The 27,714-nt window shown below is 33.1% G+C and overlaps 3 protein-coding genes across 4 annotated transcripts; 2 read left to right on the forward strand and 1 right to left on the reverse strand.

The window, feature by feature from the left end:
• The first annotated feature begins 2 nt into the window (after positions 1 to 2).
• LOC105343490 (2-(3-amino-3-carboxypropyl)histidine synthase subunit 1) lies at positions 3 to 6,204 on the forward strand. The gene is made up of 12 exons (XM_066079137.1): positions 3 to 158; positions 321 to 394; positions 852 to 921; positions 1,093 to 1,156; positions 1,394 to 1,515; positions 3,930 to 4,084; positions 4,532 to 4,653; positions 4,869 to 4,937; positions 5,161 to 5,317; positions 5,424 to 5,524; positions 5,707 to 5,785; positions 5,941 to 6,204. The coding sequence occupies exons 1-12, from the start codon at positions 41 to 43 to the stop codon at positions 6,187 to 6,189; spliced, it is 1,380 nt and encodes a 459-aa protein (XP_065935209.1). The 5' UTR covers positions 3 to 40; the 3' UTR covers positions 6,190 to 6,204.
• Positions 6,205 to 6,717: 513 nt separating this feature from the next.
• On the reverse strand, positions 6,718 to 16,007 carry LOC105343477 (tuftelin-interacting protein 11). The gene is made up of 16 exons (XM_066079138.1): positions 15,858 to 16,007; positions 14,723 to 14,836; positions 14,201 to 14,352; positions 13,548 to 13,666; positions 13,264 to 13,321; positions 12,796 to 13,008; positions 12,257 to 12,401; positions 11,527 to 11,689; positions 10,587 to 10,709; positions 10,046 to 10,193; positions 9,385 to 9,569; positions 8,747 to 9,162; positions 8,192 to 8,398; positions 7,685 to 7,860; positions 7,164 to 7,229; positions 6,718 to 6,985 (listed from the first exon to the last, which is right to left on the reverse strand). The coding sequence occupies exons 2-16, from the start codon at positions 14,826 to 14,828 to the stop codon at positions 6,809 to 6,811; spliced, it is 2,454 nt and encodes an 817-aa protein (XP_065935210.1). The 5' UTR covers positions 14,829 to 14,836; positions 15,858 to 16,007; the 3' UTR covers positions 6,718 to 6,808.
• Positions 16,008 to 16,247: 240 nt separating this feature from the next.
• On the forward strand, positions 16,248 to 27,574 carry LOC105343476 (mitofusin-2). 2 transcript variants are annotated; one of them, XM_011450872.4, is made up of 18 exons: positions 16,248 to 16,388; positions 16,997 to 17,221; positions 18,599 to 18,716; positions 19,077 to 19,239; positions 19,774 to 19,895; positions 20,024 to 20,132; positions 20,548 to 20,661; positions 20,764 to 20,917; positions 21,038 to 21,105; positions 21,303 to 21,424; positions 21,924 to 22,050; positions 22,172 to 22,276; positions 22,503 to 22,605; positions 24,671 to 24,891; positions 25,073 to 25,189; positions 25,342 to 25,538; positions 25,966 to 26,100; positions 26,263 to 27,574. In XM_011450872.4, the coding sequence occupies exons 2-18, from the start codon at positions 17,014 to 17,016 to the stop codon at positions 26,333 to 26,335; spliced, it is 2,256 nt and encodes a 751-aa protein (XP_011449174.3). In that variant the 5' UTR covers positions 16,248 to 16,388; positions 16,997 to 17,013; the 3' UTR covers positions 26,336 to 27,574. The 2 variants fall into 2 exon arrangements, with proteins under 2 accessions (XP_011449174.3, XP_011449173.3); XM_011450871.4 differs by lacking the exon at positions 22,503 to 22,605 and adding an exon at positions 23,572 to 23,674.
• The last annotated feature ends 140 nt before the right edge of the window (positions 27,575 to 27,714 follow it).

Genomic DNA, 27,714 nt, shown 5'->3' on the forward strand with positions numbered 1-27,714 from the left:
TATAAATTAGAAGTGTACCGAACGGCTACAGGCATGAGAGATGGAAATGCCAAAACAAGAAGAGCAAAAAGACGCTAAAGATCAGAAAGAAAAGATAAAAACAACTACAGTTGATGCAAAAATTGTAGTAGCAAGTAAAAACAAAAAAGTATTTACAGGTTAGTCTGCTGTGAACGGAATCACATCATAAATTGGCTGATCAGTGATGTAATGTGCATGTAATGATGCATATTTTCTGGATGTGGTCATGGTAGTGTCAGTTAACTTGGATTGAATCCAAGAATTAAAAAAAAAATAGTGTATGACAATTTTCATTGTAGGTGTAAGAAGAGCAGCACACCAGATCCCAGATGAAATTCTCAATGATCCGAAACTTCAGCATGCAGTGAAACAGGTGTTTAAAGTTTATAATTTAATGCTTGACTGTGAATCAACCTGCAACCCCTGCAACTCTGTCCAGGAGCTCTACCACTGAGCTACCCAAGCCATATTAAAATAATATAGATATTAAAATAATTGATATTTTCTTAAATAAAAAAATATGACTACCGTGGAATCATTTAAAATTGGTGGGGGCCAATTTTCATGGATTTGGGGGTTTTTTTTGCTTATTTGTGGGGACGTAATTTTGTAGATGCATCTTTCAAATTTCTTTTCATCGAGGTTTTAAATTCGTAGGGGAGGGCTACCCACGAATACCACAAAAATTGAGCCACCACAAATTCTAATGATTCGATCTACAGTATGGGTTAACAATTCCATATTTTTTCATATGAAATCAAAAGTGTGTTCATTTGCATTGTAAAACTTTTTAAAATCATCATTTCATTTTGAGATATTTTTCTTTAAAGCTACCGGAAAATTATAATTTTGAAATCTATAAAACAGTATGGAAGATTCAGTCAACTGGAGCAAAAAGAGGTAAATGGTTCTAAATTATGATTTGTTGATAATTATAATGAATTCTTTTAAACCTTAATTAAAAACTTTGAACTTTTACATACATTATATATACTTTTTGTCTGTCTGTACTGCTGGTATTTTTCAATTAGCTTTTTTTCAATTATATGTTTTTCAATAACAACATTACAGTGGCTCTACAGTTCCCAGAGGGGCTATTATTATTCGCATGCACAATAGCAGACATAATAGAAGAGTATGTATTACACAAAAGTTTTACTTTACTTCATATCTTCTTAATATCATAACATGAAATACAGTGATGCATATGAGCTAGATTAATATTGTAGTTAATATCTGCTGCATCAAACTGAGAAATGATACCTAAATGAATTAATGTACAGTGATGCATCTAAATTATTGTTGAAATAAAAATTTAATATCTGCTGCATCCAACTGAAAAATGATACCTATCTGTTCATTGTAATGACAGATTCACCTCAGCAGACACAGTAATAATGGGGGATGTGACATATGGAGCTTGCTGTGTGGATGACTTTACAGCCAGAGCTCTAGGGGCTGACCTGATGGTCCACTACGGACACAGCTGTCTAGGTAAGTGGCATAAATGATCACAACTACTATAAAGCCATAGAAATCGAGCACATGACTCAGTAGTCATGTGTGTGTACTAGGAATAGAGAAATGTCAATGGACCAGGCCAAGATCCCAACCTGGGCTCCATGAGTATCTAGTTAGGTGCTCTCCCAAATGAGCTACATGTATCTGGCACCACCAACTGAGCTTTAAATCTTATTCGCCCTTGGTCCGTTTCCCTGTCAGTAGTTAACCTGTCTGTTCATTGTAACAAATGAAATGGGATGGGAAAGATGATGATAGACTTGACCGGGATTCAAACCCGGGCCCCCTGAATCTCTAGTCAGATGCTCTACCAACTAAGCTCTATGACGCAGGCATACTGGCCTGTCTAACCATCACAGGTGTAAGGTTGGTGATTCAAGGCTCATTGTGGTCACTTATGGCCGGTTGCGCATCTGTGGTTTATATAAGTACAGCTCAGATTCAGATCCTCGGATCACGTAAGCCGGGTTTAAATGCCAGGTGAGTCGGAGTTACCTAGGTAGTGATTCCGTTGCACGCATCAAAACTGAACCAGACTTATCTGATCCAAACTTACTTAGTGATGGATGTCAAAATCGTGCGAATCTCCACATTTTACGGCATTGGAATTTTTTTTTATTAGAACTAATTGATTCAAGGAAGGATATTATAGAAAATAAGCAAAAGAACGATGGAAAAATTGTTTCAAAGAAAAACTCAGAATGGGAGAAAGTCACATGTGAATTTAATGTAAGACCTTGTACCCATGCAGTTAAAATCTATTTGGAAAAATATGAAATCAAGGACAAAATCTGGCTTTGCAAAGGACAGCCTTCAATCAGCAATTTCCTCAATGCTTCCACAGCAAATTCACAGCATTATCTCCTACTGGGGATATGATTGGAATATAGGTACAATCTATTAGTCCAACAACACTGGACATGCTACTTTGTTGCATAAACGCTCTTTGTACTTTTACAATTTTATGTCTAGAATGAAATTTTATATACTATACTCTGTCCCGAGTTTTTGCTTCCACCACTTTTCGCTTGATATTTCGATTATAATAAATGCCTTTGTTCTCAAACTACGTTCATCAACTAATATGAAAAATGTCCCAGATTATCTGTTTTGAAACGCCCCCTCTACCGCCTCAGGTTTCTATACACATCCCAAAATAGAAAGTCTCCGTTGATTTTGCATTGCATCAGCCATTAATAAGCCCGGATGATAACGTTGAAAAATTGCGCGAGGTGTCACGAGTATTTCCGAATGAAGAAAAGATGTAAACATTTCCCAGTTTAAATCTACGTAAGAACTGTAAACTTTTATGAGTGAAAAGGGATAATTTGTTAATGAAGATATCTTGAATATTTTCCATTTCATTGATTGCAAGTGTACTTCTTTCACAGGTATGTGTATTTTTATTAAAAATCATCAAAATGTGATGGGAGCAATAACTTGGGACAGACTATAGTAGTTATTGTACAAAAATGCTATTGCACGCTAAACTTTCTTAATCATTCTTGACACTCAATCCAAACAAATCTCCATTTATTGATAGTAAATTTCCAGTTGTATAATATCTCAAAGTTATAAGAAGTTGATTCTGAGGGGATATCGAAGAATTGTGCTTAATTCCATCGTCCAAATTTCTATCAGTATTGTCAATAATCAACAAAAGAGCTTATTTGCTTAATCGAAATCTGATTATAAAATCTGCATCGTTAAAATAAGTAATTGGATTAAGTCTGTTTCTTACAATTTGTTGTCTTCTACGCTATCTTTCTATGAGATCAAACCTGTCCACATCTTCCAAATATCCTGTCATATTTCCACACGAAAGTTTGAAGAAGGGTTTAAACCACCCCCATACCAGGTTCATGACTTACTGTTATTTTGAACCTTACTCACCCCAGCCTTACCTGTGTGCAACGCGTCTACCTGGATTTAAACTCGGATTCATTGATCGGGGGTTTAAACCCGAGATACGCAACCGGCCATGTATGTTGTGTCCTTTCACAATGCACTTTAACTGCATTGTCTCAGTCCACCCAGCTGCAATTGGGTTCCAACCTGAGAAATTTCAGAAGCTGATAAAAAGCACTGGCCTTAAGCCTCATGATGGCTTGAGGAAGGATTTAACTTTACTTAGCAATAGAATATTGAACATCACATTTACCGGTAATTTTTCATTGATCAAAATACATGTATTTTAATGAACGAGTTTCAGGTTGTAATTAAGTATTTACTTGTATTTGCAGTGGGTTTCTCATCAGTCAAATTAGGCAATGATAAAGTTTTGCTGTTTTCATCATTGGTAAATCACTTATACGTCATGTTAGCAAAAAACCATTTTAATAATGAATGTTATTACATGTATAATCATATCTTTTGGTATTTCACAGTGCCTATTGACCAGACAGGAGGTATTCAAATGTTGTATGTATTTGTGGACATTAAAATTGACACAATGCATTTTCTGGACACTATCCGGCACAACTTTCCCGAGGGTTCTTGCCTGGCATTAGTGTGTACCATACAGTTCGTAGCTGCCCTTCAGGTAAGTCACCAAGGATAACCAAATAGATTATACTCAAAGTATGATACTTTGATAATTAATGGACATGGTACTTTGAAATCAGTTGAATTTTGGGTCATTTAATTTTTCTGCTATTTTAGGGTACGTCTTGTTCAGGATTTTAAATCTTCAATCGATTATAAAAATGGACATTTACATGACCATATAACATGTCCCATGATTGATGAACTTGTAAAATAAAAATGCTCCCACTTTACTACATGTCACATTATATGGATCATTTAAATGTTAAATGAATTTCTTGTTGATAGTTATTGTAAGATTGTTTTCATTTAAATGCCACTATATGCATTTGTCCATACATGTATATTTTTCTTAATGTGTTCAATAACTTTTGTATTTATAAATGTTTTGTATAATTATAATGTTTTATATGTATTATACATGTACCGTATATACTTTACAAAGGCTGCCAGTCAAGAACTGAAAGACAAGTATGAAGTGATCATCCCCCAGTCCAAACCTTTGTCTCCAGGAGAAATACTTGGATGTACCTCACCAAGACTCAAACCTGGCACCGATGCCATCATGTAAGTCCCGTAATACATTAGGCTTGATATCAACCGCCTGCCACTGCATGTAATGTCAGTTTGTTGGAAATATCCTGTAGTTTGACTAAAACGAAATAACAATTTAGAATTGTTCAATGCTTTTAAACTTTTAATGCAAATAATTATTCCTAGCTTTGGATATAAATTATAATGTATGACTGTGTATATCACACTGTTTTTTATATTACATGTAGATATCTTGGGGATGGAAGATTTCACCTCGAGTCAATCATGATCAGTAATCCTAGTGTACAGGCCTATAGGTAATTAAGACCAATATCCAATTATCTCTTAAAACTCTTATATTGATACATGTAAATACATGTTCATGTACGAAATACGTTTACAAATTTTGTGAAATAATGAACCAAAGACTGATTTTTTATTAATAAGAAAATCCCTAGTAATTGGCAGTAAAGAAATCTCTCTGACCATTAAATATATTTTTTGTGTTTGAAATTCTTTACTGGATTGTTGTATTCAAAGATATGATCCATACAGCAAAGTCTTCTCCAAAGAGTATTATGACATTGAAAAGATGCATTCAATACGAAGAAATGCTATTGAAAAGGCGTCCCAAGGCAAAAAATATGGAGTGGTGCTAGGAACCCTGGGAAGGCAAGGGTCAACAAAGGTTCTGCAGGTACCAGTTATCTACATGTATTGGATACCAATTTCTTTGAATTAAAAAATAAAGAAAACAAATATTGGTATGCTCATGAATTTGTATATTATTATCAATTTTGCAGGAATTGCTAGAGAAAATAAAGGAGTGTGGTAAAAGCAGTACCCTGGTTTTACTGTCAGAAATTTTTCCAGACAAGCTCAAGCTGTACCCAGATATTGATGTGTAAGAAAAATTCATGTACATTTTCACCCATTTTGTAACCCTCACATTGTTTTCAGGTGCCCTTGTTGGTGTCATTTAATTATCTAAATAAATCAGATAATGCATGAGAATTTATTTGTGTATTACATGTACATATATTTTAAGAGTAAATATTTAACATTGTCTATGTTTTAAACTTGCAGATGGGTACAAATAGCTTGTCCAAGATTGTCAATTGACTGGGGTATGGCATTTGAAAAGCCATTGTTATCTCCCTATGAGGTAAGTATGCAGTATTTTGTTCCAGATCTTTGGTGGTTTTATCTAGAGAGTACTTAGAGTTTAAACGTACATGTGCATACTTGTATACTGTAGATGAATATACATGTATGAAGGTATTGAAAAATTCCTCAAATCAGTTTTCCCTTTCATTACAGATGTCTGTTGCACTGAATATTGCCCAGTGGCAAGATGTTTACCCGATGGACTTTTATGCCAATGACAGTTTAGGTCCATGGACTGTGAATAATGTCAAACACCAACCCCCAAGAAAACAGCGACCTAGAAAGACTGTTCCAATAAAAACAGAGACTCGGGAGAGTGGTTCCTGTTCAAAATCATGTGCTTCTTGTTCATGTTCACAAAAGTCTAACATTAACAACATAGAAATAAAGGAAATCACTTAACATTGTTTCATGGTTTTTTTTTTAAATGAGATTTTTTTTAATCTGCATATACATATGTACAATTGTACTTTCAAACACTGTTGGATAAAATGTGATGCAGTTGAACTTTGATATCTTGAACACCAATATCTTGAATACAGTGGATATGTCAAAGTGATTTCCAAGTCCCAACCATTTAATTTTTTTAAGTATTTGACACTCGATATCTTGAATACTCTGATATATTGAAGTTTTTAAACAGTCCCATTTAGTTCAAGATAACAAAGTTTGAATATGCATGCATTAAACTCAACATAGGTCATACAGGCAATATACATGTACACTAAATTTATTTTCATGTCAATAATTGTGACAGCTATAAGATATCCCCTTTTTGTCAAGAGAATCAACCCGTTTTAATCAATTAATCTTTGTGTAATCTTTTTCACAGACTTCCACAAGTCAGACTTGTTTTTTGTGGTCTTTTGCAAATCCCTTATCAAATTATTTTCTATTAGGTTGTTTGAATATTAATTCATAACACTGACATTGAAATTTTAAATGACACTAATTTATTATATGTTTAATATTTTATGTACATGATTTGATGAAAGATGGCTAATATGTTATGAACAAAGAGTTAAGGCTTAGCCTTCATGATGAGATTTTGTAATGAAACTGGAATCCAGATCTGATTCTCGAACACAAAAATCACATTTCTGTCCAAATAAATCTGAACTTTTCCATAGCGATACACTTGTTTAGCTTCTTGGGTTTTCCCAGCAATAGGCATAAACAGGAGACCATTTTCCTCAGCCTGAAAGAATAAGGAATGTCTACTTAATATAACCAACAACTCATGCAAAAATAATTTTCATATCAGAAGAAATCTGTGATACACGTGTATACATAGTAACAATAAAATGAGACATTGTACTTTGTACATGTATGCTGATTATTTGTACACAGTAAAGACATGCAACTCCCCAACTCACCGCTTTTTCAATAATATCTTTGAAGGTCGGTTGATAATTGGTGCCAGCTGTAACACTTCTTGTATACTGAAATTAATGAGTTAAATCAAAATAAGAGGACATAGCACAAATTTGGCACAGAACAAATATACACGTACCAGTAAATATAGCCTACCAGTAGTATCTTTTCTCTTAATGAAGCCAGATTTTTTTGTGAACTATTCAAAATGTACAGTTTCGTGGTGGCATAAGTCACATATTTTGAGAAATCTTCATCAATTATACATTATTCAAGTACAATTGAACTTCGAAATATCGAACACAGATATCTCAAACACAATGAATATGTTGCATTTTTTAAGTCCAAACTACATGTTGGATACATTTTTAAAGTATTTTACCCTCAATATCTTGATTACTTGGATATCTCGAAGTTTTTAAACAGTCCCATCTAGTTCGAGATAACAATGTTTGACTGTATTTGAATAATAAGACTTGATAGCATTTGTTGGTAAATAAAGTTGTACCAAGTGGGTACATACTGTTGGCTCTGGGCCAGTAGTCTGTCTGGGTGGGGATCGTGTGGTGGAGAGACCTGATGTGTCCACCATCTGTCTCCGCTCCATCTGTGAAAAGTAGGCCATGTTCTCCTTCACACCAGGCTGTATATGACTGGACACTGCACGGTTCATTATCTCCAGAGCTTTGTTGAAATTGTCTGCAATAGAAAAATGGCAATCAAATACCATTGATACATGTACATACCAGTACTGTGTTTGTTTACACAGTGTATGCACAGCTAAAAAGATGGGAAAATCCCTGGCTTTTGTTTTTAACTTAATTTCCTAACTTAGCCAGATACTCTAAACTGATATCCTCCTTAACTTACCATTAAAAGACAAAATTTTCTATGGATATTAGACGATAATTAAAAGATGATGCATGTACGTGTATGAACTATAGGTATGCCATTATTTTAAAAAAAAATACATTTAGTACATCTACTGACTGAACATATCAATCTATATTATATTACAAGAATATTGTACCTCTAATGGATGGCTGGGAAAGATATTCTTCCGAGAAGAGAGACTTCCACCCTAGGTACCACTTGGTGATCTCGTCGTAATTAGGCATGTTACTAAGCCAAGTACACAACACAGTCCGCCATTTTGGAAAGAATGTCTTCTCCAGCATGTCTACCATGTATTTGATGGGAATGATATCCGACCACGCCATTACCCAGTGCCAAGGATCTGTTCAAATATAATAACTATAATTGTAGAATTAAACAGGTAATATACACATTTCCAAAATTGTTTGGAAACACAAAAAGTAAGTGCTTGGGTTAACTACATGTAAAAAGTCTCAAGCACATACACAGCTCATAAACAATAATCATTCATATTTCATGTTTACTTACTTAATTAGAATGATCAACGTAAAGTCAATAATACTATGTTCATCATCTATATGTAGATTTGACTACAGTGGGTCATTTTATTCTTATTCTTTGTTGATACATGTACTACTAGTATGTACATGTATCAAATATATAGAGATAGTTATGTACCTAGAATCTGTTGATGTGGATAGTTATGTACCTAGAATCTGTTGATGTGGATTGATGACAAACTCCTGCATACACATGGCCAGCTTAGGGAGGATGTTTTTCACCAGAAAAGCCTCCAAATGGCCTGGTTTGAACACCTTCACCCATGGCTGTAGGATGACTTTGGCAGAGGCATCCGAGGGATGCCAGTTTGTGAGAGCATTGGCTATCTTGTGACGTATGGGGGCATACAGAGGCTCCAGTTTGTCTTTCATTAGAGGCAGCCATGGATGCAGCCAAGAATGGATTGGCATGGTGTCTGTTAGTGGATTCCAATTCTCCACTTCCTGTAGTAACCGTGGCAACACCAGCTGATCCAAGATGTTCTCCATGATCCATGAAGGCAGGACTGGCAGCCATGTTTCTAACACTTCTATAAGAGGATGACAAGCACGCACATTCCATTTCCTACAGAAAAATAACAAAATGTCTTCATATTATAAAGTGAAAACACTCATAATAAGTACAAATACAAAACTAGGTCAAATAATAAAATGAACACTGCAGCTTCATAATTTACAAGTACATGTATAGTAAAGATCAGCTGTTAGTTTCTTAGGAACTTCATTATTTTAGCCAAAGTAAATGTACAACAAGTCAATCACAAAGATATATTAAAGCAACATTTACAGAATGGTGGTCCTGAGGTAGGGCAGCCAGACATCCCATAGGAGTCTCTGAAACACGTCCATGTCGGTGGAGTTTCCAGCGTACTGATTGTTGTAGTCCTCCAGTAAAGACTTCCACTGCTGAATGGTGTGTAGTCCATAGCTGGGGTCCTTCAAAGGGTCCCAAGATGAGAAATACTTTCTCATCTATAAAGAAAGATGAAATTAGTTGGTTAATATAATTTTGATTTTGTGATTAACTAAAAATTAAAAAAAAAAACAAGACAGCAAACATTATGCACATAATGAATGAAATGTGAGGGAGTGTTTTTAAACATATCATTATTATTCAAACTAACAAATAATGTAATTCACATTACAGACTGCCATTTTTTGATTAACGGTACCGGTACATGTACATGCACATTGTAAACTGATACTGATCTACTGTAAATTCCTAATTAAACGTGAGGAATTAATATCTGCGTAAAAATAGCGAGGAGCATCCTTCACGGATTTTAAAATCTCGCCATTATTTTCTGAGAGTTGAAAACTATAAGAAATAAGGAGAAGAGTTCAACATTCACGATTTTATATTCTCACAATTTGATAAAAACCAGCGGGATCGCGGAATTAAGTACTCACGTAATAGAAGGAATTTACAGTAATGTATAGATACATACCAATGGGAACACCAATGCTACGGCTAGAGAGGAGAGGTCGTACATAACATACTCCTCGTAGAAATCATTCTGCAGGGACCTGAATATAGCTGCACACTCGTCTAGTTCCATGGGATTGTCACACCCGGGCTGTGTTCTTTCCTCACACCTACAGATTTAGAAAAGAGACCACATACAAGTCAACTACATGTATCATCATCATCATCATTATTCACAAAAAGCAAGATGAGAACTAAGAAAGACAGTTTCTCAGCAATACAAAGGGCCTTTTATGATCAATTCTATATTACATGTAAGAGTAGTTACATGTAATTCTTAAGCAATACAAAAGGGCATTTAATAGGTAATTCTATCATCTATATACTCTGGTCATTACATGTAAAGATAGATAGTTCATAAGCAACAAAAAGAGCCTTTTATATTGTAAGTAATTCATATGTATATACATTGTAAACTTTTACTGATTTACTGTATATGTACATACCTTGCATACAGGTACATTGTATAATGTTTTCAGAACATGACTTTAACATGTACTTACATCCTCACGATGTCCAGAACTTTCTTCAGTTTCTGTATCTGAGCCTCCTCTTGATCACATATGGTATCCAGTCGCTCCTTCTCATGCTTCATGTTGATGATGTGATCTTTCTCATATCGTAACCTGAACAAAAATATTACCATTTTACAGTACATTGGCGGCTTATGGCAATCAGCATCATAGATTTCCATGCAAAGATTCATGATTATGATTCTTGCCAAAAAGAGAAACTTTACAAGTCAAGCGTATACTGTATACAGGGAAATATTCATCCCCATTTTATTTTTGCCCCTTTCACCCTCGTCCTCATTGTGAGTGGACGAATTTAGGAATGGGCAAATTTCAATGTCTTATATTATTTCTCTTTAAACAAATCTTCACTTGGGTGAATTCAAGATGGGGTAAAACCATTTGAAGTTGCAGATGGTCGAAAATAACACAGGGTGAAAATAACCTTGTATTCAGTACATGTAATTCAATTTTTCTCTGGCTCTGAGAATTGAGCAGCATTTATTTCACTTTATAAACCACGAAGCGGGTTTATAAACCACGAAGCGGTTTATAAAAAAGCATAAACTGTCCCAAGTTATTTTAAACTCGTATAACATAGGTAGAAATTAAATTCATTCCTTATAATTTAATTTTCTACAACTCAAATCAGAAAAGAAGGCCTATTGTTTATTAAAATGATGTAAATTTGTACAAAATTAAACATAACTTCAAGCGGATTAATACATTTTGCACGCATGTCTTATTGTGACCTAGGCAAGTTATGTTATACGATATATATATATTTGTTGACAACATTAAGTTATGTTATACGATATATATATGAATTTGTTTAGCCAATCAAATGAGGTGTTACAACAAAAATTAAATTATTTGGCTATAAACTGAACTAGTGGTCTGAACTGCTTGTAAGACCTGACTGAAGACCTACTTCCTGTCATTCGTGATGATATCCTCCTCTGCCATGTCCACTAAAATGTTCAGGTTGTGCATCAACTCCGGCATCTCAAAAGCTTTCTTTTGACCCGGCTCAGGTTCCATAATGTCTTCCTCTTCGTCAGGTCTGTTGTGTCTTGTGGCTATGGCATGGTATCCTGCATGGAAAGAGATTTTAGAACCATTTTAACAAGTCCTTGGACTTTCAGTAGGATGTAACTATCTATTTCTTGCGTCAAAACAAGTTAAAATGACGCTGGTTTCAAGCGAAATATACACCGATTGCGTAGCCTTAGCTCAAAAGCCAGACAAATCTTGTTGATTTCAAAGAGCCATGACTGAGTGGCCTACAATGAAATAGACAGGCCTACGTCATAATGCTGTTTGACACAACTACCCAAAGTCCAAGCTCCTGTTAAAATGGTTCTATCATCAAAATTGTGCAATTTACCAAATGAATAATTAAACTTGGCTATCTTGAACCTAGATATCTCAGATACTATAGGTATGAAAATGTGAGCTTGAAGTCCCAATCATTGTTTCATATAAACTGGTATACATATTTTATCTGTGATATCTCAAATCCTCCAATGTCTCAAAAAAATTTATTTCAGTCGTGTCATGTTCAAGAAAATTAGGTTTGTCTGTATGGTTCATTTTTTATTAACTCTGACTACATGTATAAATGTAAATTATTTGAAAATCATCGGCTAATAATCATGTACCTGAAAAGACTCTCTTTTCTTTTCCTGTCATATCAATGACCTTGACTTTTGAAGCTTTGGAGGGTGCAGCCTTCTTTTTCCCCACTCCAGATTCAATAATTTCCTGTGCTGTTTTATAGACATATTTTGGCTTCTTCTTGCCTATCTGTAAAAATATTACTTCAATTTATATTTACAATGACAAAATATTTTTGAACACATGTACATGTACATGTATATCTAAACAGATAAAATGCTAGGTTTGTAGAAATATTATAACCTCAAACCTAAATAAACCATTTACACTAAACATGTACAAATGTCTATATAAAAAATTAAGACCAATATGGTACATGTATATCTTACAAAGGTCCTTAAAAATTTCCAGTAAAACAGTTTTAGTAAAGCATCACAGATGAGCAAATCTGATATGTTATAACCTTAATTCCATAAATGTGATATAATATGTCAAAATGAGTAAGCTATATGCAAAACTTTTGTTGAAAGCTTGTTTGCTGTAGCTATGTTTAACTGTAAACAATACTCTTGGTGATACTCACTTCTGGTTTCTTTTTCCACTGAGAGAGTTCCTCCTTGAACTTCTTGTCTTCCTCCTCATCAGAATCGTGGACCGGGAAATCAGCCAGTGACCTCTCTGACCTCTCGGTCCCATAAGCCCCTACAGCTGCTTTACCCTTCCGCTTGACTGCCTCCACAGGTGTGGTAATACCCTGACCATGTTTTCCCAATCCTTCTCCAGGTTTAAAACCCATCTAAAAAAAAAGGCAATCACATGTAATGTACCTGTATAAGTAACATCTGCCTTTGAAATCATTAAAACATAAGAAGATGATACTATTAGATTTTTGTTACCCATTTACATACGATGTATCAATTTAAAATACAGAAAAAAAAAGTTGAACTTTAATTTAAAACAACAATACTTTTCTCATATCAATCATATTTGGTTTTCCTTTGCATTCAGTATCAATATGACACAAATAACCTGAAATACTATAAAGTATTACCTTCTCCAGTAACTTTTTGCCAACACCTCTGGTGTGTCTTTCCCACTCTCCAAATCCACTGCAAAGAAAACGAAACGAAATAAGAGTCATTTGTCAAAAAATTACTTTGTATGTCAACATTACTGATAAAAAGTACAAGAACAAAAAGATGTTTCTATGGTGACCAAATGTAAAAATGTTAATTTAATGCACAAGACATTTTGATTGCAATAGTAGAATTGAAATTAAACAAAGTGAAAATGTGAATGATTGATTTGAAACTAATCTTATACATATGTACTTACACATCAGTTTTTCCGAACCCAGCAAACTGCTTCCCTTGTCTCCCCTGTGGTCTACTTGGTGGTGGTTTTGTGGCAGACGGCTTAGGCATCTGTACCACGATATCATCCTTATCTGAATCCTACCATGATAATGAAAATATGAATCCCAGTAGATTACCGTACTGATGTTCATGAAATATCAAGGATAATGTCCCATAGCTTCATGTTTAGAATTCAATAATGTACATACAGTGCAGTAAACAGTTCATTTATTTTGAAGTGGTCTCAACTCAGTATCATATACTTATTAGTATGATGAAAACAGGCTCTCCCACTTTCTTTTGAAAATCAGATATGACAATAAGGGAATTGATATCAGCAGTGGCTGAGAGTTTTGTGTAGGCCTCTTTAGAAATTGTGCATTTTCTAACAATAACATACAGTACATTTTGAAAGAGATGTCTCATAAATGGTTGGCATGTTTGAACTGGTGCACAGATGTGCATGACAAAAAATTTCTCAAGAAACAACATGAATTTTATATTTTTCTAGGGAAAGTGTATTTAATCCATTTCAATCCAACCCCAAGAAGGAGAGAAGCAATTATAAACTCTAGGCAAGTACGTGTACATGTCAATACACATGTAATTTCCTAACAGTATATTCATGCTTACAGAGGAGTCATCGTCATCCCCTTCTTTCTTGATCTTTGAGCCCTGTTTGATTCCTCCACTGACAAATCCTATGGGTGCAGTGTAGTCTTTTTTCTTTCTTCTACCCCTTCCAAATCCTGGGGTGTCTTCATCATCACTGTTTGCCCACATTCCTTGAAAATTACATTGATGATTGAAGAATAATACACCATGCATACATGCCAATCTATGATGAGTTTTATGTACCATACAAACTATACTTTTATAACTCAAATGTTTGTGCATCCAACTCATCTACCCAAATAGTTTGCAAAAGGAAGCCAATTTATAGTAACGTTACCAATCAGTAAAAGTAAATATTAATATTCAAGAAAAATAACCTGATCCCATCCAAAAGTGGACCACAAACCTGAATGATTATGATATTCAGCATTTAGGTACACAATCCTAGATATGCAACATTACACATATTTTTCCTATGATGGTTGATTCATGTTATGAACTGGGGGTTTCTTCAATCAAATGAAGATACTATAGACTTACCATATATGGCCTGATTTTTTGTTTGCCGTCTTCCTCCTCTTGGGTAAAACTCATTGGCAAGGTCATCCTCTGTTATCTCAAATTTTTCTACTTCTGGGGAGGACATTCTGCCTACTACAGAAATAAATAATAATGTTATAACCAGGCACTTGCAGAGAGCAAATGTCATCTACTTCCAAGATACAGTAAGAATTTCACCTCTTATGACTCGGTAGTAATATTCTGTCCCAAGATATCCTGGATTCATATTTGCATAATTATTCAATATCTATAAATACCTCAGGATTAAAATAATATTCATTGCAAAAGCATGAAAAATTTCAAAGATTTCTCCTTTGAAATGCCCCCTCTAGATTATCAAATTTCAATACACAGCTAAAAAAAAGGGAGTCTACAGGGATTTTGCATTGCAGCAAACCCGAATAATAGTGTTGAAAAATTGTGAGAGGTATTCTGAGTGACTTTCGAATTGAGAAAAGATGTCAACATTTCCATTAAAAATCTCTGAAATAAATCTGTTTTCGTTCCTGTAAATATTTCCAAGTGAAAAATGATAATGAGTCAATGAAGTTATCTTGAATATTTTCCCTTACATCTATTTCAATTGTACTTCTTTCACAGGTATGTGTATTTTTATTAAAAATTGTCCAAATGTGCTGTATTAATATCTTGGGACAGATTATAGTGCCATAATACCCTAGAATTGTCTTCTTATGCTGGATTTCAAGCTGACCTTTCACACACAACTAAAGCACATAACTTGTATTTTCAAAAATGATTTTGAATTTGTTTATGCAATGGAATTAACATGATTAATATGTAATGTTAACATGTTTAATTGCTATTTTACCCCATGTCCAGGCACTGACATGTTAATTCTTACCACAGGATTACAAAGTATAAGAAAAGGTATAGTGATTGATTTAGAATTAATAACCATACATGATGAATTAAGCCCCTTTCCCTCTGAATATTTGTCTTTACTTCAAATCTGAAAAAAGGTTTCAAATGAAATCTTCACAACTGTATCATAGGCAAAGTAGACAATCTATTCTCGAGATCGGTTACACCCGCAACGCAATACATTACAATCTTCTTGACTGTAGCTGTTGAATCCTAAACATTGTAACATTACCTGAAACAGCCGTCTACCCAGGTACAAAAGTCGTCTAGTCCTAGGGTCCTGGAAATACTTGAAAATAGAGAACGTGAATTTTATGTTTATTCAATGTAAACATCTTTCTTCAGATTTCTCTACTGATATGACTTTATTAAAACGTTTCAAAGACTTTAAAATTTCTAGATCTTACTAATTGACGAAGGTAAATCTGTTTAGTGTTTTTAAATATCAATTTTTTTAATATATATATTATTAATTGAAAACTTATTTTATTGAGTGGATTTTTAAACGCATTTCTTTATATCTAAATTTGATTCTAGCATAATCAAGTTTTGAAATTAAGAAATATATATTTTAAAATTATATATTGGTAAACAAGAACTACGTACGATTTAATTTGCATTTCAATAGCCTACTTTCGTTTTAGCAATGAAAAAATAATGTGAAGGCATGTGATTGCATTATCCTTATAACTCAGCGATAGTATTGTGTGAAGATTCATTGAATTGTGACAGAAATCAGAAAAGGGGTTCTTTTGTTAAACAGGTGAGAAAAATTAAGAAAATAATGACCAAATCATTTATTAATGTTGCATGTCCTTCAACGCTTATATAAAGGATGTTGTTGTTTTGTAGCATATTCAGTAAATTTGGTCTTAATTAGCGCAAATATTTAAATTTAAGTTATTGAACACTCTTTTAGTAATACGAAAGCTGCAAACTTTTACTTCGATTTGTTAATGGTATCTTTTTGTATTAGTTCGAATTTCCTTTAATTTTTTTGTGTGTGTTCTAATTTCCAAATTGGACCTTAATTAGCGCATATATTTAAATGTAAGTGATTACACTCTTTAAGAAATACGAAATCTACAAATTTGTACTTCAATTTGTTAATGGCTATTTGCATTAGCTTGAATTTCCCTAGATTTTTTTTTGTATTGTGTTATAATTTCCCTCTAGGAAAAATAGAAAATTTTGAAGAAAACCCTTTCTTACTTTTTTAAAATCATTCTGATCAATTAAATGATAAGAAAAAAATTAGTGTTCATTTTAATTTTTTCAATAATAAAATGTCAGATTTTATAATGTTGACCACCTTCACAACAATGATCTAAATTAAATTTATTTTATTCTTTATTTCATTTTCTTTCTTAGAAATGTATTGATGTACCATGTCAGGAAAATTAGACAAATCATCATATTCAATGGATGTATCTCAGAAGGGTCAGGGAGATAGGGAGGACTACAGGAGTCTGGGAAATGGAAAGCATGCCCGGTCTCAGTCACCCCTGAAATTTTTTGCTGAGGCCAAGAAAAGCATAAATGATGTGTTTAAAGACATTGCAGAATATGTGACAGAATCACAGAATTACCTAAGTGGTAGGTCGATCATTAGTTTTGCAAACTATTATATTTAATGTGGATTCAAATCCACTTTCATGATTCAGCAGGGAATCACTATTGAATGTCACATGCTGTGATTTTACCCAGTGGGGTACTATAAAATGTAGTGAAATATCATTTAAGTAAATAGAACTAATCTTGCAAAAAGAAACTGGCATTGGTTAATATATGAAGAATATTTTCTGATTGAGCAAAACCAAACTGCTATATAATGTAACAAAAATGTGAAGAAATGATAGATGAAAATTTATTATTGCTCATTTTTGATTGATAATAAATAATGTTAGTTAAGATGTTTAATGGGTTTTTTAAGTCACTTAATTTGTGTAAACTGAAAGTAGTAAAACTTGGAACATTCTAGATTTACTGTTTTGTTTTCTTCCAAACCCCAACATTTCTATGAAGGTAATCAAATTGTAAACTTTTCCATCCAAAAAACAACCAACTATTTTGGACCAAAGGAATGTTTCAATCAATCTAGTTTCATTTTCATAATCATTGATTATTGATCTTGGGTTTCCCCTTTTTTCATTTTCAATATGCAACACAAACTAAAAGTCATGAAACGCAAGACTTTGATCTTAAAGTTTATAATTATAAACTATGCCTTTACAAAGGGTTTACAGTGAGTGCTAGCTCACAGTTAAGAAATCAAAAAAAAGATTACTATCATTTTAATGATGTCAACATTCCCTCCAATTAAAATGCAAATGATATGGAGTGCGGATGAAGCTCTAATTTATTAACCATTTCCATGAAACATATATTTAGAACACTGAACCTTAACATTGACACTATCTGTTCCATTCTATGCACAGAATTCATAAGCATCAAAATATTGATTATTTTATTTCATGCCATTCAGCTAAGACAGTGTAAAATTGGCAAAATCAGCTACTACAATATACTGTGTTAATGAACACTGATAAAATGATACATTTTTGCGGTTAGATGATTATGATAATCTTATGAAGTGATATTGTCTAGTATTTGTTTCACCTATGACTCTGTAGCAAAAGTTAAAAGCAGGTTTACTTACATGTGCAGATCGAATTCGGAAAATCAAAATTTATTAAATTCTCATAGTAAATTTAATGGAAATAAACCTCAGCCCCCACCCCCTCCACCTCCCAGCAAGCGCAATTATCCTCTCAGACCCCACCAGGAAAAATTTCTGGATCCACACATGGGTTTTAAAGAACTGTCATAGTTAAAGCAAATTCTAAGCTTGGGTAATGAAGATAAGAACAAAATTTGCTTTCAAATTTACGAGTTTAATGTACATGGTGCCAGGTGATTCATACAATGATTTTGGTTGTCCTTAATAAGAAGGTCTATGTTCATTTTCTTTAGCTTTGCCAGAGAATTGCAAGTGTGAAAATGCCAAGTCAGTGGAGGAGTTTGGGAACATGATCCAGGGAATCATTGAAGTTCTCACCAGGGACCATATGAAAGTGGTGTTTTTTGGGAGGTAGGTCAAACTTTATTTCTTCTTTTGTAAAGTGTAAAGTGTTGTAGTAATGTCCATTATAATTCTGTTAAAATAATTCCATTACTGAACAGTACACATGTCTGTAGAGAAAAATGCTAAAACTGCAAAGAGGTTTTATTTTGCATAGTGTACATTGTATATATCATGTATAAAGGTAGCTGGTAACGGTTTCTTTAGATACCGTAATTTTTAATATTTTGTTAATTTTTGCATAAGATTTTCTAATAAAAGTGTACTGCAATCAAGAAAACTTCTTCTGTGTGCACCAAATTTTAAAAAGAATATTGTTAAAAAAAGAGAAGAGAAGAAAAAAGTTTAAATAAACTTGTACATTCCTAGGACTTCCAATGGAAAGAGTACCACAATCAATGCTATGTTGAGGAACAAGATCATGCCCAGTGGGATAGGCCACACCACACACTGTTTTATCCAGGTGGAAGGCTGCGAATCATCAGAGGGATTCCTGTTAACTGAGGACTCGGATCAACAGAAGAGCATTTCTGTAAATACATAATTTCAATTATATGTTGTTATTCTGAACTCTATGGGGTGAAAACATTTTGAAGACTCTGAATCAACTGAAGAGCAATTATGTATTACATAAATAGTGTCAAAAACCTTGTTATTCCAAACTCTATTTTTTGAAAAACATTTTAAAGCTCAGATCAACAGAAGAGCATTTACTGTATGTAAATACATGAGTAAAGTAAAACCTCAATTTTCTGAACAAATACTTTGATCCAAGGATTTGAGATAATGAGAGTAAAAACATCAAAGGAAACAGTGAAATGGAATTCAAACACACTACAGTGTATGCATAGAATTTCAGATACTGATGCCCAAAATAACGAAGTTCAACTGAATATTACAGAAATGTTTATGAATGCTTTAAAGATTTTCTGTTTTAATAAAGAGCAAAAATAAAAGGTCAGATAATGAAGTAACTTTTCAACTCCTAAAGATTTTTTTTAATGTATACCGTTAAGTTTATTCTAACTGGTAATATATGTTAATTTTTTATTTTGGTTTATTGCAGGATATCAAGCAGTTAGCATCAGCTCTAAGCAAAGTAAAACTAAAGGAGAATTCTCTGATCAGAATATTGTGGCCCAAACAGAAATGTAAATTTCTAAGAGAGGACGTGGTCTTTTTAGACAGGTAAGTAGCATTTACATGTATATCAATACATGCACATATTTGAAAAGCCAACCAGGAAAAAAAAACCATTGAATAAAACTTAAGAATTTTAATATAAAATTTATGATGCTTTGAATTTTTATTGGCAGTCCTGGGATTGATGTAACTCCAGATTTAGACGACTGGATTGATAAACATTGCTTGGATGCTGATGTGTTTGTGTTGGTGGCTAATGCAGAGTCCACCCTTATGCAGACAGTAGGTTGACTTTTGTATTCAATTTAAGCACTAATTTGGCCAAAAAATTAATGAATTTTTACCTTCGCATTCCCAAAAAATTCAAAATGCTTGTACAAAGAGGCAGGCTGGTATTTTGTTTTTATTGCAAGATTTGCAGAACAGAATGACAAATTGAGTTATTCCGCTTTTCAGTGCTGACTACAGCATTGCAGTGCATGAAAAACTAAACATTAATTTGTTTTCTTGACCTTATATAGAAATGATTTGAGAATTGAAGAACAAAGATTGAAATTCTTTTCAAATGCTGGATTGTTTAGACATGCATTACATGTATTTCACTTTTATATCAATTGTCCACAGCCCCATCTATTCCATACTGTTTTGAAATAGTAATCAGACTGACTTGTCCATGGCTTTCGTTTTTCCAATTTAGGAGAAGAACTTCTTTCACAAAGTGAGTTCACGGTTGTCCAAACCCAACATCTTCATCCTGCAAAACAGATGGGACATCTCCGTCGGAGAAGATGATCCCGAGGAGGTGGAACAGGTACAAACCCCTTAAATGTATCATTTTGCTTACAATTTCAAAAATATATATGTACCTGTTGTTTGTAAATATTGTTATGTATATTTTCTTTTAATTTTTAAGGTCAAAGAACAACATTATCAAAGAAATGTAGAATTCTTGGCTGATCAGCTGAAGGTGGTTGACAGACAAGAGGCCAAGAACCGAATCTTTTTTGTCTCTGCAAAAGAAACATTGATTTCACGCCTGCATGAAGACAACAAGACACCAACTCCTCGTAAGTTTCACTATCAACTGAACTAAAAATATTCTGGAATAAGCAGTGATATTTTCCTTATTGACAAACGTGCATGAGAAATGTCGGTTTTCATTTTCAGTTTATTTGTTTGCTTTTCAGATGGATCCCTTCAAAGAAATTACCAAGAAAGAGCATTTGCTTTTGCAAATTTTGAACAAGCATTTGAGGTAGGATTTAATTTTGCTTTGTACAATGTGTGTTCATGTTTGTATCAGTCGACTAACAGTGTACATTGTAAAAACCTAATCTCATTTAGACTTTAAAATGAATCAGTTTACTTACGATGAATGTTGCTTAAACCTATTCTCATTTAGGAATTGATTAACCGTATATGGTACATATTGTTCATGCTATATTTCAACAGGTCTGTATATCTAAATCAGCTGTTAGAACCAAATTTGAGCAGCATTCCCAGAGAGGTCGAAATATAACATCTAGTCTGAGAAGTGTAATGGATGAAACGCATAAAAAGAGCCAGCAACAAGGGTAAAAGATTTTCTGTGTACTAGTACAAACATTCCACGACCTCAATTCTTTTTGTCATTTCAACAGGTGATAAATATGTAAATGAATAAGAAAATCTTCATCAGTAAGTTATAAAGAGCTGCAGTTGTTCAGTCTATCATTTTCTATTATTAAGATTCCTGTAAAGAGTAATCTTACACAAATACATGTATGTTTTGACATCCCCTTAAGAAATGTTTTAGCCTGTGCCTTATATATCCTATATTCTAGAAAATTTGGTTTAAACGTTTTTTTACTGATAAATGAGGTTTTTTTTCCATTTTGTTTCTTTTCATCAAATTATTCTTCGTCCACTGCAACTAAAAGATTTTTAATTTTATGCAATTTTCTTTGAAATGTTCTTTTAAAAATCATGTGATTCATGCAGATACTTATGCATCTGCATTTAGAATACATATAAAACATGTACATATAAAGATACTGGTGTTTTATTGGTGTTACAACTATTTCCATTATCAAGAGATAAATTACAAGAAGTGAAATCTGAGAAAGAAAGTGAACTGGATTTTCTGGAGAAGCAAACTCTTGTACTAACTACAGAAATGAAGGACAAAATCAAAGCAATGGTGGAAGAGGTTGAGAGAAAGGTTAGGAAGTTACAATTGTATATGCATTTAATTTTGTTTCTTTCTATAGATGGTGTGCGTTAACTTGAACGTTGATATTCTGTTTAATGTCATGTAATAAAAAACTCTATTTAATCTGCAGGTTTCTTATGCAATGAATATGGAGATTAATCGTCTAGCTGTTTTAGTGGAAGATTTCGATCGCCCGTTTCACCCTGATGAGATGGTGTTAAGGGTGTATAAAAAGGTAAGAAAAAATTTACTTTAGAACTTATAATTAGCATTTTATTGATGTTTAAATTGATTATTATATTGAATCAAATAAAAATGGACAAGTTTGATAAGGTGTGTGATAAAGAGTGAAAATGTGTGTAACATTTTTACTTTGGACATGTACAGTAGCAATTTGAGTACATATACATGTGGGATAAACAAGATAACAATCTGAATTCCATTGTTTACTTGTTGCTAAGGAACTCCATGCCCATGTGGAGGAGGGCATGAAGATAAACCTGACAGGGAGGTGCACTGCACAACTTGTCAGGGCGGTGCAAACTGTACAAATGCACATGCGTGGTAAGGGTTGTCAACGGTGACTGCAGTTTTGTACAAGAGTGGTGGGATCTGAGGTTTTTTTATGTGTGTGTATTTTACTTTAATTGTACATGTATTTATATGTAGACTTTTTAAAATGTCAAATACCAGGAGTATTTTTCTTAAAAACCTATAGTTTAAAGGTACAAAATGAATACACTAAGAACATTTACTATTGGTACATTTGTATTTGAATATTTTAACAAAACAATTAGCAGAAATGTTCCAAATATACCTTTATTATTAAATGATACAATTTTACAAAAAAGGAGCAATGTTCTCTGCCAAACGAATCATCAGATCCCTGTATTCTTGCCAAATCTGCAGAGCTAGCATGTGCTGTATTACTACCTTTGGTTTCTTCATTGGTTGCATAACGTTACTGTATGTTAACCTTGATTTATATCACCGTTTGGAATGTCAGGGGCACAGAATAATTCGGAAGCAAATTTCACAGATCTTGCTCTGTTCTTTCATCTTTAAAACCAGCTTTTCTCTGGAGTGATAACAAATACTTTTTAATGAAACTTTTAAAAGTGCATTTATTCACCTTTTATTCTCTGCCTCATCTTATTTCCCCATATTATGGTATGAATCTTTCCCGAAACTCTATATAATTACAACATATACGTAAATTATAATAAGATGAAAATGTTCACATTTTGTTTTTATGGTATAATGTAAAACTTAATTAATAATACAAACAAATACAAATGCAAATTGATGTGCTTAGGCCTTACTCTTAGATATTTTGAAATGTAATCACTAAAGCTTCTTAATTGAATGCATAAGGAATTTAACATCTTTAATTGTGAAGGATTCATGCTATTTTCTAAAAGATTTGATCTTTTTTTTTAGCTTTGATTTAGGTTATTTGGTTTAGTTTAATTTTTTTCTTTCTGAATTTGTGATTTCCTGCTCATTTTGCTCATTATCTCCCCTTGGTAGGAGTTACATGCCTTTGTAGAGGATACGATAGGTAAAAATTTACAGAGTCGATGCTCGTATGAGATGCAATCTACAGTAGAGAAAACACAACGGCAGATGGCAGGTAACGCAATTAATTGTCCGTCCAAGTAATGTCAAATTAATAAGTCATGTCATGTAAAATTTTTACAGAAGTTGATAGAATTCAAGGAAACACTTACATTTTAAGAATAGAAAGATGATTAAATAATGGGAAACAATAGCAGAGAATTTTCATGGAAGAAGTTTTACATATATATCAGTATAAACATGTTTTCTTTCACCCGACTATAAATTTTAATTGAGGCTTAAAATAAAAATACATTACATCGATACATTTAAAAAATCAGATTGTGAATTGAAAAAATTATATGAAAATATATTCATTCAAACTATTTTGTTAAATGGTAGTGCAAACTTTTTTAAACTGTCAAGAAATTTGTAATAAGTTGTTAAATTTCATTATTATTCAACTCTAGGAGACTCAAAATCAGTTCGCTTTATCTGTAATTTGGTTATATTTGAATTCATTATAACCATATATTTTTGCAAAGATTTGTTAAGAATTTTACCGGGGACTAAAGAAAAACATTGCTATATCCGAGAATTCGCTATAAATGTGTTCGTACTAAATGAGTTTTACTGTATAATCAAGTAAAATCCATAATGAATATTACCGGTGATATACATTAGTGTATACAAAATGTACTAAACTCTTTATACAAATTTCTGACCTAGAACTATAGTGTATCATACTCTTCATAACTACTAATAAAGTTATGAGTAGTTTTATTATCATGGTCAGGCAAAGTAAAAACTTGGTCAAAATAGGCTTGAACAATTAGTTTTTTAAAATTTCAAGTTGCTTTTATTGTTGTTCTTCAAAGATTTTCTAGGCTTGAATGCTTTTAATGTGCCTCTTAAATTTCAATTTTTGTATGCTTTTAAGAATTATATCAGACAAAAGTTTCAATAATTGAAAACTTTCTCTTTAAATATTGGACGGAACATGGTATCGGATTTAATTATGCTACATGCAATGTCTTATTTTTTAACCATAATTTCTCTGTGTCTCAATCAGACCGTCTTTCTGCCCTCCTACCCGATGAGACAAAACAACACTTGGACAGCGTCTTGCCTAAGAACCAGTTTGAGATTGCGTATCGACTGGACTGTAGAAACCTCTGTGCCGATTTCCAGGAGGATATACAGTTTCGATTTTCGTTTGGTATAACTGCCCTGATGGAAAGATTTCTTGGTCGCAAAGGTGTGAAGACCGTCCTCACTGGCAAGGGAAATACAGTAAGTTTCTGTAAAGTGTTTGTTGTCATGTTATTTTCTAGTTTGAAAAAAAATTTTTAGTATTGAGTTCCTTAAATCGGATGTGTCTAACCAAAAAAAAAAAAAATTCAATGAAAGTTATAGAACTGATATGAGAGAATTTGTCTTATTTTACTCTAAATCATGGCCATCCTTTTTACAGATTCCCCGCCCTATACTCGGCCAGTCACAGGACAATCAGATCCTGGTCGGTGTGATTACCACGTTCGCTTCTGTGTCCTCCAGGACAACCATGGGAGCTGTTATCATCGGCGGAATGGTGAGCAATTTCTTCTTCTTCTACTTCTTCTTCTTAGGTGGGCTCTTAAAAGGAGTATTTGTGTTCAGACACATAGCAGAATTGCTAAAACCTTTTTTATTTGCAATTGAATTTCCTAACTGATTCATGACTTCATGGCTCTCCCATCACAGGTTGCCAAGGTGACGGGCTGGCGGATCATTGCTGTCGTGGGAGCCCTCTACGGACTCATGTACCTGTACGAGAGAATGACGTGGACAAACAAGGCCAAGGAGAGGTCGTTCAAGAGGCAGTACGTGGACTACGTGGCCAGCAAGCTCAAGCTGATTGTGGATCTGACCAGTGCCAACTGTAGCCACCAAGTACAACAGTAAGAAACTGTGAAAAAAGACCAATGTTTAATGCTCTTGTTGCTCTGCTCTGTTTGCATTAAGAAAATTCTCTTATGTTTCTTTGTTAAAATTCATCATTTTAAATGAACCATCTTAATACTGCATGAAAGGAAGTTTTTGTTGTTTTTTTTTTAACCCATTTACTCTCATTGTCAACCAAGAAATATAAGATGGGGTTAAAATTAAATTGTGTGCAAGATACATGTAGGTAAACACAATGTTACATCATAAAATTATTAATAAAATAAATTTTTATCCTGTACTGGTAAAAATCGAAATTCCAAACTGTTGCACATACTAGTGTATTAAAATACAGTACTATAGACATGTGTACATGAACAGTATATACCAGAAAGACTGCTTTCCTCACAATTGTGTCTAAAAAACAATCCACATCTGTTGCAGGGAACTGAGCGGCACATTTGCTCGACTGTGTAACCAAGTGGACATATCCAAACAGGGACTAGAGGATGAAATCAGAAGCCTGGACAATGAAATTTCTCGCCTGCAAGATATCAGCTCCAAAGGAAAGACACTACGGTAAGGAAGAAACATTTAATATTGATGAGTTAACTTTAGCTTTGATTGGCTTCAAGCATTGATGAAGTTTTTCAGTCAATTTATCATTCCATATGTTGAATAAATTAAATATAAAATTGTTACCTGTAAATTCAATTCAACTTGTATGTTTGTATTATACAGGAACAAAGCTGATTTCCTGGACAAAACCTTAGATGGCTTTATTAAGAAATTTTTGGGTCCAAAAGATTCATAGAGTGGAAGAGAACAAACAGTGATGAAGATGCATGAAAAGGAATTTTGAAAATAATTATATACCAGTACTTAGGACAAATCTGCTGAAATGCCATCAGTGAAATTTAACAGTACACTTTGTTCTACACAAACCACAAGAAAATACCATTATAGATGAATTTTTTTTCCTGTGATATGTACTTGATTTGTTATGATTTGAATTTGTTAATGAGAAATAAGGAATTAAATTTTAGAGACTGCGTTACAATGAAAATGCTCTTAATGAAAAATCAATTATATTTTGTTTTGTGCTTGAGTGCTCATATTTTATTTATGACATTTTTGATATAGTTTTGTTATTGCAATGTAAGTTTAATAATTCATTTTTGTAATTTTTTTTAGATTTGAGCCTTTCGTGAATATCATCCTAATATTCTATATTTAACAAGTTGTAATACATGTACTGAGCAGTGTTATACATGTATATGAAAATCTGTTGAAAGAATTAAACTGATACCGTATTTATAACTTGATTATAAATCATGACACCTTTTTTTTAATTTATTTTTTCTTCTGTTGTCTTTCTTTGATTAAAAAGTCTTCAATTGGCAATAACAAATTGTATTGATCTGTATGTACATGTACATTTACAATGTAGCTGTTTAAATCTAACAGCTGTTTTAAATAAATACTTTTTGTCAGGATGATGAAGAATATTTATTGATCTGCATTAATTAAATGTAAGTCATCAATAAATTAAGACTACTGGTACAAGCTTGACATGAACTTGTTACAATTTAACAAGTTATACCCATGGACCTGTTTATTAATTTTCAACGAAATGGAATTAAAGGTCGGTTTCTGAATAACTTACACACATGTACAGTTGTCTTCAGTCTATTGTATATGGTACACACATGTACAATCATGGTTGCTTAAATCTTGCATGTATTCAATTTATGGTATGCATGTAATGCAGATTTGCATATAAAACTTTGTGACAGTGTATTGTAGTGTTGCATAATATGCATGTAATCTTTTCATAGTTGCTGTATAACATGTAACTGTGCAAATTGTTAATCAATGTTTATCACTAGAATCAGTTCATTCATTAATAATAATTTTATAATGGTCGTTTGTGCTTTCTGGCAATGCTTGAAAACTGTGCTTTCCGATGTTTTGTGATCATTTTTCCATTCTGTATATGCAGCTGTATTCAATTTCATTACTCTGGAATTTAATCGTCTGGATTTTTCAGAAATAAATGAAAATTAAGAGAATTTTTCTTCTTTCTAAAAGTATTTCTTTTATCAACAGTCTGGATTCTTCCTTTCTTAGATTTTTTGATAATTAAAATTATAATCTTTGATTCTTCCCTTATTGCATATAGAGTTGTATGGC

Source organism: Magallana gigas, chromosome 3 (assembly GCF_963853765.1).
Source record: "Magallana gigas chromosome 3, xbMagGiga1.1, whole genome shotgun sequence".
NCBI classification, from domain to species: Eukaryota; Metazoa; Mollusca; class Bivalvia; order Ostreida; family Ostreidae; genus Magallana; species Magallana gigas.